General features: G+C 37.4%; 1 protein-coding gene across 2 annotated transcripts in view; it reads left to right on the forward strand.

Moving 5' to 3' along the window:
• The window catches only part of LOC126173961 (uncharacterized), a 71,949-nt gene that overhangs the window by 17,840 nt on the left and 35,691 nt on the right, over nt 1-18,418 (forward strand). The window contains exon 2 of one of the 2 annotated variants that reach the window (XR_007535480.1): nt 3,719-3,962. Coding sequence is in view for 1 of the 2 variants with exons in the window: in XM_049920996.1 (XP_049776953.1) it covers nt 3,850-3,962 (113 nt within the window). In the remaining variant the exon portion in view is untranslated. Of the gene's footprint in view, nt 1-3,611; nt 3,963-18,418 lie in introns of those variants that run through there. The other variant, XM_049920996.1, reaches the window with a different exon arrangement.

Below are 18,418 nucleotides of genomic sequence, written 5' to 3' on the forward strand. Positions count from 1 at the left end.
GCCGGAAAGCCTCCGTGCGCGCTCGAATGTCTCTAATTTTACATTCGTGATCTCCTCGGGAGGTATAAGTAGGGGGAAGCAATATATTCGATACCTCATCCAGAAACGCACCCTCTCGAAACCTGGCGAGCAAGCTACACCGCGATGCAGAGCGCCTCTCTTGCAGAGTCTGCCACTTGAGTTTGCTAAACATCTCCGTAACGCTATCACGGTTACCAAATAACCCTGTGACGAAACGCGCCGCTCTTCTTTGGATCTTCTCTATCTCCTGTCAACCCGACCTGGTACGGATGCCACAATGATGAGGAATACTGAAGTATAGGTCGAACGAGTGTCTTGTAAGCCACCTCCTTTGTTGATGGACTACATTTTCTAAGGACTCTCCCAATGAATCTCAACCTGGCACCCGCCTTACCAACAATTAATTTTATATGATCATCCCACTTCCAATCGTTCCGCACGCATACACCCAGATATTTTACAGAAGTAACTGCTACCAGTGTTTGTTCCTCTATCATATAGTCATACAATAAAGGATCCTTTCTATGTATTCGCAATACATTTGTTTGGTAAAAGCTGATGGTAGGGTTCGAGATTGGCGCTGACTCCACGAAGCCATGGACAAAGTTGTTAACGAGGAACTGTGTAAGCTGGTGGTGGCTCCGTAATGGTGTGGGCTGTGTTTACGTGGAGTGGACTGGGTCCTCTGGTAGAACTGAATCGATCATTGATATGATGATGATGATGATGATGATGATGATGATGATGATGATGATGATGATGATGATGATGATGATGATGATGATGATGATGATGATGATGATGATGATGATGATGATGATGATGATGATGATGATGATGAGGAAGAGGAGGGGGAGGAGGAGGAACCAGTCATCTCGACGCAGGAAGCATCCGTTCATTGAGCGGAAATGGTTGTTTGGCTACTTGGAGACCATTTGCAGCCATTCGTGGAGTTCATCTTCCCAACTACGATGGAATTTTCGTGGACGACTAAGTACCATATCACAAGGCCAGTCGTTCGCAATTGATTTAAAGAACATTCTGCACAATTCGAGAAAATGATTTGGCCACGCAGATCGCCCGACATGTATTCCACCGAATATTCACGGGACATAATCGAGAGCTCAGTTCGTGGACAAAATCGTGCACCGGCAACACTTCCGCATCATGGACGGCTCTAGAGGCACCACGGCTCAGTATTTCTGCAGGGGACGTCAGCAAAATGTTGAGTCCGCGCCACGTACAGTTGCTGCACTACACCGGGCAAAAGGAGGTCCGACACGATATTATGAGTTACCCCATGACTTTTGTAACCTCAATGTATAAGGCGTCTGTACAGTGCGGATGTAGTGACCCATATTATGCAAGAAGACGTGGTGGTATGGTGGTAGCTTTTTGCTCCTGCACATCAAATATAAAAGGAACAGTAAATCATCTTAAATACAGACATTAAAACATAACATGTTAAAAAAAGGAAGGGCTGTGGTAACCCTTGTACAGTATACAAACATACAGACCACCTTGTACAAGGTCTACCATAACCCTTCTTTCTACTTTTCTTATCAATTTATACTTTAATGTCTATATTTATGATGGTTTGTTGTTACGTTTATATTTGATGTACAGGAAGAACATAACAACCACGTCCTTGCTATACAGACGCCTTATATCAGGTTACATTTTGTTGCAATGTGTTGTAGTTGATCTGTCCTTCCCTTGTTTCCCTTTGTAGTAGTCTGAGTGTGCCGTGTGTGGCGTCAGAGTATCCGATGTATTTTATAACGTTTTATTAATGTAGACTGTTCAAAACTTGTTATGATTGTATTTTATAAATGATTTGTGTAAACTGTATCCGTATTACAAAAAAAGAGCAAATAGTTTCACGCACGCTGCCACTAGCCTCGCTTACGTGTCGCTGCAGGTACCACTTAATATCATTTTACGTTTTGACATACAGCGATGCTCATGTGTGGACGCTACACTGTATTTTGCAAAGTTTGTGCGTTTTGTGGCCAGTTACTTATTTGTACGCCTGGTTGTAGTGTACCGCTTATGTACACGGTATGTTATCCGCCTTAGAATAATTTGGAATTTTGTTAAGCCTTCAGTGCTATGTACCCTAACATCCACTGTATTTTGTTTTTCAGGATGATTTGTTAATAGACAAGCCGACTGAAGCTAGCCATAAACAAATAATAAATAAAACTTCCTAAGCAATTTAAAGCGGTTCCCCCACAGTTGTTGTAAGAACGTAAAAGTTGCAGACCTGTTTCAACCCCAGCATGCTGGAGATGTCCAAAACGGCAATCACTGCTCTGCACAACCTTTTGATGTAAGAAATGCACCAGTGACACTGGATAGAACTTCGCTGAGTTTGATCAGTTTCATCTGCTGTTGTTCAGTCTGTTCCAGAAAAAGCAATAGTGCTCGAAGACGACGATTGGATTAACGACGTACTGCAAATCTCCTTTGTCACTAGGAAATGTTGTCCGGCTTACAGCAAGAAAAATTACATTTCACGAATCAGAATATTAAATCTCCATTAAAAAGCAGCAAGTACGGCTTGATCAGTAATTATGCAACTTTCAGCGGAATAACAGAACTCAGATTTGTCATCTAGAGTTCTCAGAGCAGTACTCAAATGTACAGAACGTAGTTATAAGGCACCACGCAAGTGACCATGCATTTATTAGGTTAAAAACTTACTATCCTCCAAAGAGACATTGCGTGAAAATACAGTTGTGGGCCAAGAGTTTTTTGACAGCTGAGAGAAAAATCAATATGTTTCACAACAAGGATAAGATTTTGGTGTGGAGGTAGATAAAGGGCGAGGACGTGAATCCCATTGATGTGATGGTATTGGTATGCGTATTGGCCTCTGCATAGGAGGCAAACTTTCAGAGATGAAGAAAAAATAAATGGAAACTTGACATCAATTCACTCCAAAAGGATACCACTAAATGTTTATTTTTGTCTTAATTAATTTCGACGGTTCAATTATCATTTTATCTCTCCCAAATACCAGTTACCGTGATCTGTCACCAAGAAACTTTATTAACCACTGTTGCAAAGAAACATATTAATGGAGGATAAAAGCCATATACGTTATTGTGCGTGCTGGCATCAAAGTGCCAGTTCTATGAAATGCAGTAATCGTGCTGGTCATGCCTGACGCATGATACCGCTGGTACACATTGCCGTAGCTGCAGAACACCGTAAACGAATGAAACCTAAGTTCAACTCTTGTCCATCTCTGGAAAAGTTTTTTAAAATGAAGAATTGTGTAGCAGGGTACTGTAAGTGACATTGAGCCGTGTATGGTCGTCAGATTTTACTTAGAGCAAACATGATTGTCTCTGTTTACTACCGATAACCTATCTGTGCTGTCTGTTTGACAAAGTTCGTTTCTTTTAATTTAGAAATGGTCACGGTTACCTCCTCAGTAGTGCCATATATCTTTTTCGGGGCCACGATGGCCGAAAGCAGGTTCTGGCGAAATCAGCCGTAAAATTATTGCGCGTCAGTCTTAATTCGCGGGCGGGATGCCAAAACTTGGTTCTTCCTACCTATACGCTTTGTTTTCTTTACTATTACAGTCGAAGGCTTTTAACCTCTCTACGAAATACGCGTTTCAGTTTCCAGATGAGCACTACCAAGAACACAGAATAACACAGTTTTGTTTTCTCTGTTTATTCAGGGAACACCTATAGCTGCAAAGAATGTTCCTTGTTTCCTGGGCAAGGAAGTAGTCAGAATGCTCGTCACAATGGCTTTTCGAAAATGAACCTGTTTGTCAGGCCACAAGTGATCTAGCTGCAGCATTACGTGATGGCCAACAGCTGTGAGAAGCTGTGCATGTGGATGTGCTGTGGGCCTTATCACATAGTGAAGTCCTGCTGTGAAATACTCGCCTCTTGGATTTGTTGTACCAGGCTTGATATGTGAGTACCGTTGCTGTATTCTAGTAGTTCGACGTTTTTGTTCCTTATTTATCTACATTTTTTGAAATAATCTAGTGGCATGTATGAATTGAACTCTGAAGTTCAAAGTGATGATTAATCGATAATTAGTACTTTTGTAATCAACTGCGTGGCTATTATTCTATAAATGCCAGATTCAAGTGTTCAATGCTCGCGTAATTTTTCTTTCACGTTTTGTTCAATGTCAGAAGTAACTAAATAATCTTAAATCTGATTTGGTCTAAGAATCGTCATTCACTCCAAATTCTGACATGACAACCCAGCTTTGTGATTGGTTCGACCACTTCTAATTTCGAACAGAATCTGTCGTTGCCACTATCCATACGTAGTAAAAACGTCGTTTTGCCTCATGACATCAAGAAAATATTAAACACTGTTAGAACCAAACTGGAAATTTGTTTCAAGTCGAACACTTGAGATCTAAAACAGCAACAGCACGAAAACCTTCGTCGGAAGTGGAGCAGTCAATACTGTATCTGACGGTTTGAGGTCATGCTGCCCAATTTGTAGGCCATGCACGGAGTCAGCTTTAAATGGCACTGCGAATGACAGTTCTGTCCGTGCAACAGAAAATTCGTCTTGAAAATTTTCATAACTTATTCACCTTGTATGAAATTGGATTCGTGATGTCTGTTGCAACACACCATGTAAACTTAAATAGCCAGTTTTATGTTAAAATCAAACGGTTCAAATGGCTCTGAGCACTATGGGACTTAACTTCTGAGGTCATCAGTCCCCTAGAACTTAGAGCTACTGAAACCTAACTAACCTAAGGACATCACACACATCCATGCCCGTGGCAGGATTCGAACCTGCGACCGTAGCGGTCGCGCGGTTCCAGACTGGAGCGCTTAGAACCGCTCGGCTACTCCTTCCGGCTTTTATGTTAACATTTATGTAATTTTTCATCAACTTCTGTGCAAAACACAATGTAACTGCTGTCATTACCACGGTCATTTACTAAGTACCGATGAAATCATAATATTCCTATTTACAATTTAGTGTAACAGTGATTATGAAATTACTGCAAAATATTTTGCATGTTAGGACCTACGTACATAGGCTAATTAACGTACCAAGAGATGTTGATTAGGTTTAGATGTATCATCGTATGCTACAGCTCTCTGTAGGCTAGCTATCATTTCAGTTCGTAGCGTAGCACCTACTAATTGGAAAGCCTCATGGTTTAGCCGCTTTTTTTCTTTTTTCGTTTTTGTCTATGGCAATTCATACATAAAATAGCGCATGCTCATTGTAAATACCTTAGGTTGCGATAGTTCAGCCAGTGACGACTCTGTAGTAACTCACACCCTTAACTCAAAACAACCATCTGTTTTCATCACATTTATCTCCAAGTCAATCTTCGTGATAATAGGTAATTTTGCTTATCAATATTGCTAATTGCACTCCGTCGGAATTTGTTCGCTTTCTATAAGCTGACAGCTCACATTAAACTGTTCACTTGTAAATGGAGCGCTACCTGGAAGTGGAAGACATTGTGGACGAAGACGATGATTTTGTTATTTCTATACTGTTCACGAAACGACTCTTCTGAAACATCATTTGTGCATGTCACATATCGCATCCCAGCAAGAAAAGTGACAAAATCGAAAAACGTCATCTCTAGTTTGTCACTGAAAAATACGCGTGAAACGCTTTAATGTGCAAGAAAAATGGCAACGATACTTTACTTGAGCTTATACTGTTTCGGTAGTTGTTTTGTTACATTAATTATAGTTTTCTCAACTATCGCGTTTTTGAGTTGTCGCTGGTGCAGGGGTGCGATATTATCTCGGAGGGCCTTACCAAGTAGTGCCGTAGTTTTCATCGAAAAATTGTTTCTCAGTGAAATATCTACCACACTTATAACGCTTATAAATGTTCGGTCTAATATCGGAGCAGTATAAGATACTGGCGACTTGCGTGGAACCATTAAGGAAGACGAAAGATCGATGCAGAACAACCTGGCATTTTCTCAGATAGCATATAAACAGTTAATCAGCTGCTGATTCCACGTCGATTTCAACATGACTTATGCCTTACGGTAGGGCATTCGCATAAACAGTTACCGTACTGCTTTTGTACTGTACTCTTATCCCCCATCCTGAAAGCTGAGCATCTGCACGCAAGCTAAAGCGGACATTAATTCGAACTGCTAGCCGCAACGCCCCTTGGCAGAGCTCATAGCTAGGCGAAAGGGCAAGGCGCTCATGACTCAGTACGGGAGACCGGTTTGACCTGCACGGAATGTTAGCCAATCAGCAGCGGAGAAAGTTGCCACAACATCAGCGTGCGATAAATTACAAGCGGAACTTCAGGTTCCTTGCCAGTAATATTTCGAAGACAATACCGCTATCCGATAACAGAATGAAAATCAGTATTCGGTAATAGAATAAAAAAAATTGTTTCCTCTGAGATTCCTTGCATAGTGCTGGGCTCGATATCACACATCTTTTAATGACCTCCTTCCGCCATAAATGTTGAGGAGCCAGCTTGTTCATACACAAAAGTACGGTCGAAAATTTATTCAGAAAATTTCGGAATGAGATCGCAAACAATAATTTATTTTCAGTTGTTACCAATAAAACACGGAGTTCCTCAGGGCTGGATCCTGGATCCATTACTCTTTCTGATTTGTATGGGTGACGCCCTATTTCTTTTTTTCCCCTCACCACAGTAACATTACAGGCTACTGCTGTATTGTATTTTTGTTGATAGTTTATTACCCGCTGAATACAGCTTAGAAAGTTTGCAGTGAGCAGCAGAAAAATCTGTCAAGACTTTCGGGTTGGATCAAAGGAGAAAACTGTAGAAAAAATAGTGCCACAAAATTTGTAGCTACATAAGTGTTCAGCACGACTTGAAGTGAAATGGTAGACATATGTAATGATGTGTTACACTCTCAAGTCTGCTATGCTCTGAGGAAATTAAAAGCTACAACAAGTAAAGAGACAGTGGTGCAGACTTCCAATTCACAGTTCCATTCACTGCTTCACATAGAATCATTTTCTTGGAAATGCTACTCAGAGTATAAACGTCTTCAGAATACAAAAAAATGGACTGAGGATAATTTGTGCCCTTAAAAAGTGGAATCTTATAATCTTTACTAAAATTGCTGTTATAAATATTCCACTGAATTTTAAATTCAGTAACACTGATGTGCAGCTTGTGAAAAGCTTAAAGTATTTTACCCCACAACTTAGGACAACCTTCCTGTTTCAAAGACTATAAGATGATTCCAGTTGCCTATTGGCTGTTCATACCACAATCATATGATGATTTATTCTCAACAGAAGACTTCCCATGATGGTTCAAAGGGTTTGTGGCAGTATGACATGCTTTTGCCCACAGTTAGTTTGCCGATTTGCTTGGGTTCAACATAGATGAGTGTGTGTCTTTCTGCAACACCATGTTGCTGCAGTGTGTAGGGTGTAGTAGTAAAATGCTGTATGTCTCTGGTTATCAGTATTCTGAAACTTTCTTGTTGTTGAAGTTTCTCTCTCCACAGCATCAGGACTCTTTGATAATAGGACTATATATTTGGCTACATTCAATAATTATTACAGAACAGTGCTAACTTCTTCTGTTTCAAAAAGAAATTCTACAAAAATTTGCTAAAGTCATGTTTCAATAGTTCAATTCATTCAGTGCTTGAATGATAATCAGTGCATTTTTGCTAGGAGCATTCAATCAGAAAATATTGTTTGCAGCCATCCACACTGTTCATTTGCTTGAACACACTTTTCATACATTCTTTGTACTGATGACCAAGTCTCTCATGATATGTTTGCAACATATCAGATGACGTCACAAAATTTACTTGAATAGGCTGTATGTGTATAGACTGAAGCAGTGAGTGAAAATGTGTACCAAGTCTGGGGATTGAACGAGGGTGTTCTGCTTACTAGCCAGGTGCTTCAGCCACAAGTAACCTTGACACAGCAGTTCTCACAACTGCACAGATTACCCTGGTGTGCCACTCTCCTCAGTACAAATTTTAACTGCCGCCCCAGTCTACTTTTTTAAATTCCCCCCTTACACACAAACAGAATTGCTGAGACTCTCCATGTTCTGGAATAACACCTCAGCATTGAATGTAAATAGTGATCTAGCCTGAAACCCAGGTGCAGGTACTTAAACAAATGAAATGGCACAATTGCTTCAGTCTCTGTACATAAAATCATATGTTTGACACCAGTAAAGTCTCTGAAATTGTCATCCATTTCAGTAGTTTGTATTTATTTAATGATATGCAAGTGAAGTACATAGATACCAATGCTCTTTGTTTTCCTAGTACCTTTGTCTTCAGTTTTCTCTTTTGCAATCAAATCTTTTGCAAAAACCTTTCTGTGCAGCTGTTTGTACCCAAAACAAATGTCATTCCATGTCAAGCGTCCTAGAATGAAAAATTGTTCCCACTTGATCATCTCAGATTCAGTTCAAAACTTTTTTGTGTAAATATGTATGTGTTAGGTCAATATGCAAAATTTTGTCTCAATTGTTATAATGGTTCCTGAGCTAAAGTCACCTTAGTGAACCCATACCAAGTCACAAAGTGTATGGTGTAAAGAATTTGGTTGACTTTGTTATAATTGTGTGCATCTTCTGTGATACCTATCACTCTGAATTTCTGTATCCTAGTACAACTTTTGTTTCTGAATGCAGCTAAGGCATTCAAATTCCTTGGAAATGTCTATCCATTATGCTACTTGGTCTGAAAGTGCCTTGTAAAATTTATCGCAAGAGTGTCAAGCCCTACTTCAACCATCCTTTATCGTATGGGAAAGGCAGCTGGAACCTTGATTTTTTGGCTGTTGACCAGTAACCAGATGCTCACTATACTACACCAGTATTAGCATTTGTGAATAAAGCAGATGTCATAGAACTGCAACCAGATCAAAAATGCCTTGGCTGCTCTTTGTAAGAAGTGCTTATCAATGAATTGAAAACAAAGCAGGAGTTGTCCAAAGTTGGTGAGAAAATTCAGATTTTAACTTTGGCCCCTATCAGTTGAAGTATTAAAAAATGGAAGAATTCTACATATGTGAGTAAATGGTTAAGGCTGACAGAAAGTTGAAGGAAGAGAAAGGCATATTAGCGAAACCAGATCCAAAGTGAGGAAAGACTCTGGAAGAAGATATTAAGGAAGGTGTAGCAAAATTCTAAGACAGTGATGAAGTCAGCCAAATCTGCCTTGAAAAAAAAAAAAAAAGGACTTTGTTGCTATAAGGACACCAGCTGTCCCAGAAGTTCATATGCAGAAATGTCTGCTGCTTTGTAACTTGAAAGAAGCCTATTAAGAATATTGCAGACAAAATTTACCAAAAGTTGCCTTTTCCAAATTTTGTGAGCTCCAGCCACAGTGGTGCATTGCAGTTGTTCAGCAGGAACACATTCAGTTTGTGTTTGTACAGCTCATCAGAATGTCAAGTTGATGCTAGCAACAACTCCACTTAAGTATGACTAAAAGAGTTAGCCAAAACAGTTTGCAATATGGATTCAAAAGATTGCGTGCTCCAATGATGTGACCAATGCCCTGAATTAGAAGTCTTGGAAAGATTTGTAGAAGCTGCATTTGAAGGGAACAACATTGATGAAGCAATTGAATACAAGGAGTGGATACACATTGACCAAGATACCCTGGAGACAAAGCAGTCAAATTGTGAATCTCTCACCCCCATCATTATACAGCAAAGCATCAAAGTAACTACTTAAGAGAAACTGAAGAAAATCTAGAATGTAGAAAGCTGGTTGTTCTGATAGATTTGGCAGAAAATTATTCATTTATTGTGCAGGATGCGGTACAAGGCTTCCATTGGGAAAATAGTCAGGCTACATTACATTCCTTTCTTATTTATTACAAGACATTGCCTGGTAAGATTGAGTCTCTTAGCTTCTGCATCATCAGTGATTGCTTGTGACATGATACAGTGCAGTTCATGTTTCCTGCTCCAAGCTGATAGATCACCTGTGAACCCACTTTCCAGTGCTGAAGCACATCAGCTGTTGCAGCGATGTATCAGATGCCCAATACAAAAATTTTAAGAACTTCATGAATCTGTCAGCAGTACAATGACTTTAGCATCAGTGCCGAATAGAACTTCTTCACCACAAGCCATGTAAAGTCTCCATGTGATGGTATTGAGGGCGCAACAAAATGATTAGCAGCAAGTGCAAGTCCCAATAGCCAACTTTAGATCAAATTCTAACACCAAGTGATCTATTCAGATTTTGTGATGAACAAGTTCACAGAATCAAATTCCTTTTTATCATAAAGGAAGAAATTAATGCTGCAAGAATTTTGTAAGAGAGGAGATTTTAATATGGTTGCACAGTTGCAGGGACTGGAGAAAACCACTGCTTCAGACTAATCAATGAAAAAGGGTTACAAATTAGTAGAGTTTCCAATAACAGTGTTATTTATTGCAAGTGTTGATCAATCAGCATACTTCTAGAGTGTTCCAATTGACAACATCCAATCTGGGCAATACATCTGGGCAATACATTTATGACAACAAATGGTGGATTGGAAATATCTGTGATACATCATTGGAAGAACAAGATGCCTTAGTCAGTTTCATGCATCCACATGGTCCAACTAATGTTTCATTGGCCCCTAAGGAAGGACACCTGCTGAATCCCAGAGCATTTTGCTAGCTCAAAATGCCAATTCCATGGGTTGGAGGTACACTTGACCATCAGACGTGCTGAAGAACATGAAGAGAATTTTAGATCCATGAAATTTGTTATGTTCACAACAATGTTGTTTATTTGCTCATTTTTGTATGCCATTCATTAAAGCTATTCTGTCAAGCATGTGGTATGCGTAAAAACTAAGGTATCTTTGAAGCTAGTTTAAAAACCTTATAAGGAAAATTATCATTTTACTTTAAAATGTTCCTTGTAGCAAAATATGAACTCTTTCCAGTGGTGTCAGTTAAAGAAAGATCAGAGATGGTAGCCATATTAAAAACTAATCCTGAAAAATGTTGTAAATTTGCAATTTTCAATCTGACACTTGAGACAAGGGTCAATAAAATCAGAACTATATACTCATAAATGCTAATACTGTTGTTGTATAGTGAGCACCTGGTTATTGGCTAGCAGCTAAAAAATCAAGGTCATAGCTGCTTTTCCCTTATAGTAAAAGATGCATAAAGTATGACTTAAATCTTTTGCAATAAATTTTACAAGGCACTTTCGGACCAAGTAGCATAAGGGATAGTAATTTCTGAGCAATTTGAGTGCTATAGCTGCATTCAGCCCTAAAAGTTGGTTGTACTAGTGTACAAAAATTCAAGGTGATAGATAGCACACGCACACGCACACACCCCTCCTTCATGAGCCAGTATGCTTACATCTCATTTCCAAGGCAAAATATTTCCAGGAATAACAAATTTTGTGTGTGACACACAATATTATCATGGTAATGTGATCTGATGTGCCACTGTTGCAGTACAATCTGTCCACTTCAACATAATAACTGACTGAAGTACCCTAAACATAAGACAAATGAAACATTTTTCTCAGGCCAATGGTTGCTGGCCTGACTCTTTTCTAAGGTACTCTACAACCGATGGCCTACCAGTACCTGTCCACATTTATGATTCAGAACTTCCAATATTCCACTTTGATTTTTCACTATCATTGCCTTTACTTCACTAAATTTTATTCTTAGGATCAATTTGGCCAACAAACAAAGGTGATTCCACTATTACTAGATATCATTGATAAATCATACAGTTTTTCAATTAACAAGTTCAGAGTTTGATTTCTTGACACAATTGTGCCCAACAAATTCTTAAGATTGTCATACTGTCTGCTGAGCATGGATAAGAATTGGCTGTGTGTAATATGTTAAGGCAAAAAATTTTCTTCAAATAATCGTTCAAATTCACAAAAAGCTTCTGGAACTTCGCAGATTGTGTGCTGATGTCTTTCTTGTTGTCATGTTGAACATGGAAAAGGGGGGGGGGGGGGGAGGAGGAGGAAAGCTTTGAGCAACATGTAGGGTTGCTGCATACTGATATGATAGAATTATGCACCCATTGCCCCAAATTTTACCTGTTCCAGAGCATGTCTAAATGAGCTAAGCAACTTATTTTGCTAGTGAATTTTTTTGATAATATTTGCCACTTTTGCATCACACTTACACCATTGCTGAAGTCACTATTTGTTTTGTAGTAGCTTTTCCCATATTCACAGGACAGCTGTGAGTATTGTTAACAAAATTTTCAGGTGCATATGCTTGCAGTATTACTGATACATAGCATTTACATTTTGCCCAGTCTTCTGATTTTCAATTCAATTCAATTTTTATTATCACATAACATGCCTTATACAATCAAAGATTGTGACATAGGTGATTTGTCAGTTTTACACTATATATAATAACAATACTAAAAATAGACAGTAAACTGATAATATATATGGTGTAACATCTTCAAAGAGGTATTTTAATTACAATTTTAATGCGTTGTTGCCATTCACAAAATCTTCTACACTATAGTAACATTTATCTTTCAGATATTTTTCCAGGTCTCTATTGGTACCTTTTACATTTGGGTCATCCATATCTTTCCATATTTTATTTACAAATTTCATGCCCATATAGTATGGGGTTTTTTCATATGATTTTGAATGGTGGGTAGGTAACATGTAGCTCATTCTATATCTAGTATCATATTGATGCAAGAAGAAGTTGCCCTCAAAAAGTTGTGGGTTTCTTTTCGTGAAAGTGAGAGTTTCATATATGTATAAGCTTGGTATGCTCATTAGATCTAGTTTTACAAATAAAGGTTTACAATATTGCTTTGGGTTTGGTCCCACCATTACTTGAATGATTCTTTTTTGTAGTCTAAAAGCTCTAAGTAATTTGTTTTTTCAGACCCCCCAGAAAATTATACTGTACCTAATGACTGAAACAAAATATGCATTGTATACAATTTTTCTTACAGCTAAATCAGTAATGCTATAAAAGATATTCATAATATATACAAGGCCATTCAGTCGACCCAGTATGTTGTCCACAAGGTGACTCCATAACAGTTTTTTATTGACTAATATGCCAAGGAATTTGACACAGTCTGCAGTCTCTAATTTTTTTGTCCATATACCTTATTTCACTTATGGACTGTGCAGAGTGTTTTTTGGTGAAATGAACAATTTATGTTTTTGTAAAATTTAATGTCAAGTTATTATTTTTGACCCATGCCTCCACTTCCCCAAGTGTTTGTTCAATATGACGAACTAGGTCTACCTCATTTCCACAACAGACTACAGCTGTTGAGTAATCTGCATGGAGGATAGTATCAGACTGGATCTGACATGGCATATCATTAATATAAATACAGAAAAAGTAGTGGCCCTAATATTGAACCTTGTGGAACACCTAATTGAGTATGTTTCCAGCCAGAGAGAAATTTCTTGCCGTTGATATTAATAAGTACTCTTTGTTTTCTCTTTGCCAAGTATGATGACATCCAGTTAAGAGATTTGCCTTGAAAAGCGTAGTGTGCCAATTTTGGGAGAAGCAGGTCATGATTTACTGTATCGAAGGCTTTGGACAGGTCACAAAAGATGCCTGACACACACACATTCTATCATAAAGACATCTGCTGACTTTTGTGACTAATTCATTTATTGCATGGATTGTGCTGCAGCCTTTCCTGAAACCATGATTGCTTAAGATAATGCTGTTAGATGAATTGTGATTTTTGATCTGATCACATGCAACTCTTTCAAATATTTTAGAGAAAATTGGTAACAGTGAGATTGGCCTATAGTTGCCCAATTCATCTTGTTTGCCTTTTTTATGTATGGGCCGAACTTCTGTATATTTTAATCCATCTGGGAAACATCCCTCATCAAAAGATTGGTTGATTATGAAATTCAGTGGGGACCTCATTATATCCTGCAGATTTTGAATTTTTTTAGGGACATTATGATTTTGATGTCATCTGAGATGGAAACATGAGAACTTAAAACATGGGCAATTGCTGTCTGTCATATTGGGCTTTGTTTTTGGTGGTGAACAGTCACAAAATTTGTTACAGTTTATGAAAATGTCATTGAATGATTCCCAAATGGCACTGGATTCTGTAACAGCTCTACCATTCATCACTATTTTAGAAGGGCATTTTCTCTCTGCCTCCCTGCCAACTTCACTTCTTATAACCGACCAAACAGCTTTTGATTTGTTTTTTGCATTTGAAATGAAGTTATTATTCACAGTACATTTTGCTAGTTTAACTATTTTGTTGAATGTTTTTTTTGTATGTGCTTACATACTTAAGAAATTGACAGCTTCGATTTACTTTTGCCTCCATATGCAGTTTCCTCATAGTAGCACTTGACACTCTAATTCCGAAATGTTGGAAGTGTATCCAGTTGCCTGTTGTAGTCATCAATGCCAGCAGCCATTTTGTTCAGAAAGAAACAGAATGAGCAGATTCATGTTGCTAACCTGTTTCTGAGGGGGGAAAAAGTTGCAGGTAAAACAATTACTTCGCAGCTATTAAAGTGTGGCTTGGTTTCATAACCAGTTGGAAATGATTTCTTCTAATGAATATAAAACAACCATTTTCAAATTCAGCATCTTGAATAGTCTCACTCACAAGATCATAATACCATCACAATTGAAAGATTCTGTTCTGCTAGCATGACAAAGATAAGAAAAATCAAGTTGCTCTTCATACACTTCATAATTTTCTTTTCAATGTTACAAACATCTGTTACTGTCAGCAGTGTTCCTCTTCATCAGTAATTTGTATTCCAAAATATTTGCAGAATGTTCTGATAATTACTCAAGGACTGTTGCTCTTCCATGCAACAGTGGAATACATAGAATCTGCTCTTGTGGCATCACCACTCCTGCTGTAGCATTAACATTTATACTTCTGAATGTCACAGCAAAGTGGCATCATTGTTGGAAGATAGCACATACAAATGCCTATCATACATGTCATACAGTAGAAAAACGGTGGAGCTTGTGAAGACTACTGGTCTACTAGAGGATGTCATCAATAAATCTTAGAGCACAAGCTGCTAGACCTCCTATGCTGTACAGAATATATCATGTACAATGATACGGGATTTTTCATGTGTTGCATACAGAAAAATATGAATGACAACATATTATGTAAAAAATATCAGTGAACAAATCTGAATTAAATATATAGGCAAAAACAATTATAGATTACGTGATATAAATTTGTAACAATATAGGACACAAATAAGTTACATATATTCTGTGTATAATGGACAGCAACAAGAAACAATGATTATAACACTATATATTGACAAATTAATTAATTTTTGTGTCTACCCCACGACACAAGTTTGTATATGAGTGAATTATAAGATAGGTGAAGGCACGCTATCTTTCTGAAGAATTCATGTATTCACTAACACTGTAAAAACTATTACTAATTAACATTCTTTTGAGTTCACTTTTAAAACTGCTCAGCTTCTGAATCCTTTTAATTTTTAAGAGAAGAGTACTATAGAGAATTTTCGGGTGGTATATTGCACTCTTGTAGTACTGGGCTTTCTTATGCACTTCTCTGTGAAAGTCATTACTCTGTCTTGTTGTATAGTCATGGAACTCACTGTTTAAGTTTGAGACTTCAGAAAGCATATACTTTCATAGATGTAAGTGGATGGAAGAGTCATGATTTTATATTCCTTGAAAAATTCCCTACATGGATCTCTAGGTGCAGCTCCATTTATGATCCTTATCACTCATTTTTGAATAATAGGAGCCTTTTGCCTGACTTGAATTGCCCCAAAATATGACACCATATTGCAAAAGAATATGCATAATGTATACACAATACTGTTTGATCACTGCAGCAATTTTTGAGCATTCTAAATACGTAGCAACATTTACTTAATTTTTTATTGAGCACATCTATATGCTTGCCCCACTTTAGATGCTCATCTAACCAAATTCTTTAGAATTTTGTATTTGGCATTTGTAGTATATTCTGTTGGCCTAGCTTCACAGTTACATTGGGCTTCACATTATTTGACACATGTTTGTAATTCATCCATAATGTTTTTTCTCATTCATAAATAAACTGTTGTCCCTGAACCATTTACTTGCTTCAACTGTTGTTTCAGTTTTCCTGTTAAGGTCAGTCTCATTCTGAGCTTTAATAAAGAGACTTGTATCATCAGCAAAATGTGCACAATCAGCTTGTGTAAAATAGTTTGGCAAGTCATTTATAAAGATCAAGAACAACAGGGGTCCCAACACTGAACCTTGGGGCACCCCATAACTAACTTCCTTATAACCAGAAAAGTATGACTTTCCATCATGAACTATTTCTACTTTCTGGCATCTGCCAGATAAGTATGACTTAAACCATGCATGAGCAGTACCATGGACTCCATAGCAACTAAGTTTTTCGAGCAGTAGTTTATGATCAATAGCGTCAAAGGCCTTTGATAAATCTAAAAAGACCCCACAATTTACTTCATTATTATCAATGGAATTTAGGACAAGTTTTAGAAAGTTGTATATAGCTGTTTTAGTTGATCTATTCCTTCGAAAGCCATTTTGTTCATTGACCAATATTCCACTTTTTTTTTTTTTTAGGAAAGTAGAGTCTTCCATACATTACTCTTTCTATAATTTTTGAAACACAAGATAACATTGATAAAGGTCTGTAGTTTTTTACATCATAACTGTCCCTGTTTTTGTATAATGGTTTTATAATTGATTGTTTCAGCTTTCTAGGGAAAGTGCCGGTACTGAAAGATGCATTAATTATATTTACAAGAAGAGTAATATATCTGCTGTGTTTAATGATTTTGTCTGGAATTCCATTGGTGCCACAGGATAATTTATTTTTTGGTTTGCTGATAGCGTTCTCTACCTCATATACTGTTACAGGATACAAAAACATAGTTTTGGGATTCAATGTGATGTTATGACTGATGTCTGTACTACTTTGGGTTCGTATGAGGTTTTGATATACACTTGTATAATGACAGTTGAATGTATTGGCAATGTGTAATGGATCATTTATAGTTTTGTACTCAGTTTTAATAACAATGTTGTTGTTTCTTACTTTGCTTCTTCCTAAGTTACTATTGATCACTTTCCAAACTGATTTCATTTTTTTGTTGCCATTATTTCTACTGATACATGAATCATTATTTAACTTTTTTTTGCTGCAGTAATTACTGTATTGTATAATTTCCTATAACACTTAACACATTGTTTCAAAGTGGGATGTTGCCTTGCTGATTTACTTAACATTCTGAGTTGCTCTCCAGATTTTCTTATGCCCTGTGATATCCATGTGTTAATTTTGCCTTTTACTTTCATTTTCTTAAGGGGGAAAGCAATTTCAAAGTTATGTTTGTAATCAGCTAGAAATGACTCAAACTTCATGTCTATGCTATCATGTTTATCTAGATCCCAACTTGTATTTTTTAACAAGAAATTAAAAATCATAATGTTGTCCTCATTAATACATCTCCTGTGGATGTGTTTCTCACTTGGCCTAGAGTTTTTAGAGTGCATCATTTATACTAAGTTTTAGTGCTTTATGATCCAACAATCAAGTGTCAATCACTTCTACAACATTGTCTAGTTTATGTAAATCAATAAATATTTGGTCTATTATTGTTTCAGAGTTTTTTTCCATGTCTAGTGTATTCAAAGATAGTTGGTGCTAAATTATGCGAACAAGACATTGGTCAGTTTTGTAACATTTAAACAGTTTATTTTAAAGTTGACATTGAAATCTCCAAGTACAGTAATTCTTTCTGTAGAATGTCTTAACTCACTAAAAGACTTTCAACACTGTCCAAAAATTCCATAAAGTTGCCTGATGGGTAACACTATACAGACATAATAATTATTTTAAGGTCTGTAAGTTTGCGGACACAATATTCAAATACTTTTTCAATGTTTTTTATCTTACTGAACTTGATTTCTTTACATTGAATTCCTTGTCCTCCCCCTTTAAAAGTTTCTCTACAGAAGCTACTAATCATTCCAAATCCTGTTATTCTGGCAGTAAAAGCTTGATTTTCTTTTAGCCAGTGTTCACGTACACATAAAACCGAAACATTCTTTAGTTCATCAAGCAATAGTACTTCTAATTCTGGAATCTTACTAATTATACCCTGTACATTTTTATACAAAACTACTAATTTTTTATGCTTAGCACCTGTTGCAGTGCTCACCACATTGGCTGATTGCTGCCTGCCTCCAATAAAAAATCTTTCAGATGGCCTGGTGGTGACACTCTCCTTTTGCTTAAGGGGTGGGTGGTTTTCATTGCTTCTGCTGGTTTAGTTGGTACTGTTGTTGAACCTGTCAGTGATGTAAGTTGATCTGCTTCTACTGAAGACAGTGATTGTAGTACTGGAGAAGATGCTGTAGACTGGGCTATTGGAAG

The sequence above is a fragment of the Schistocerca cancellata genome, chromosome 1 (assembly GCF_023864275.1).
Source record: "Schistocerca cancellata isolate TAMUIC-IGC-003103 chromosome 1, iqSchCanc2.1, whole genome shotgun sequence".
Lineage (NCBI taxonomy): Eukaryota > Metazoa > Arthropoda > Insecta > Orthoptera > Acrididae > Schistocerca > Schistocerca cancellata.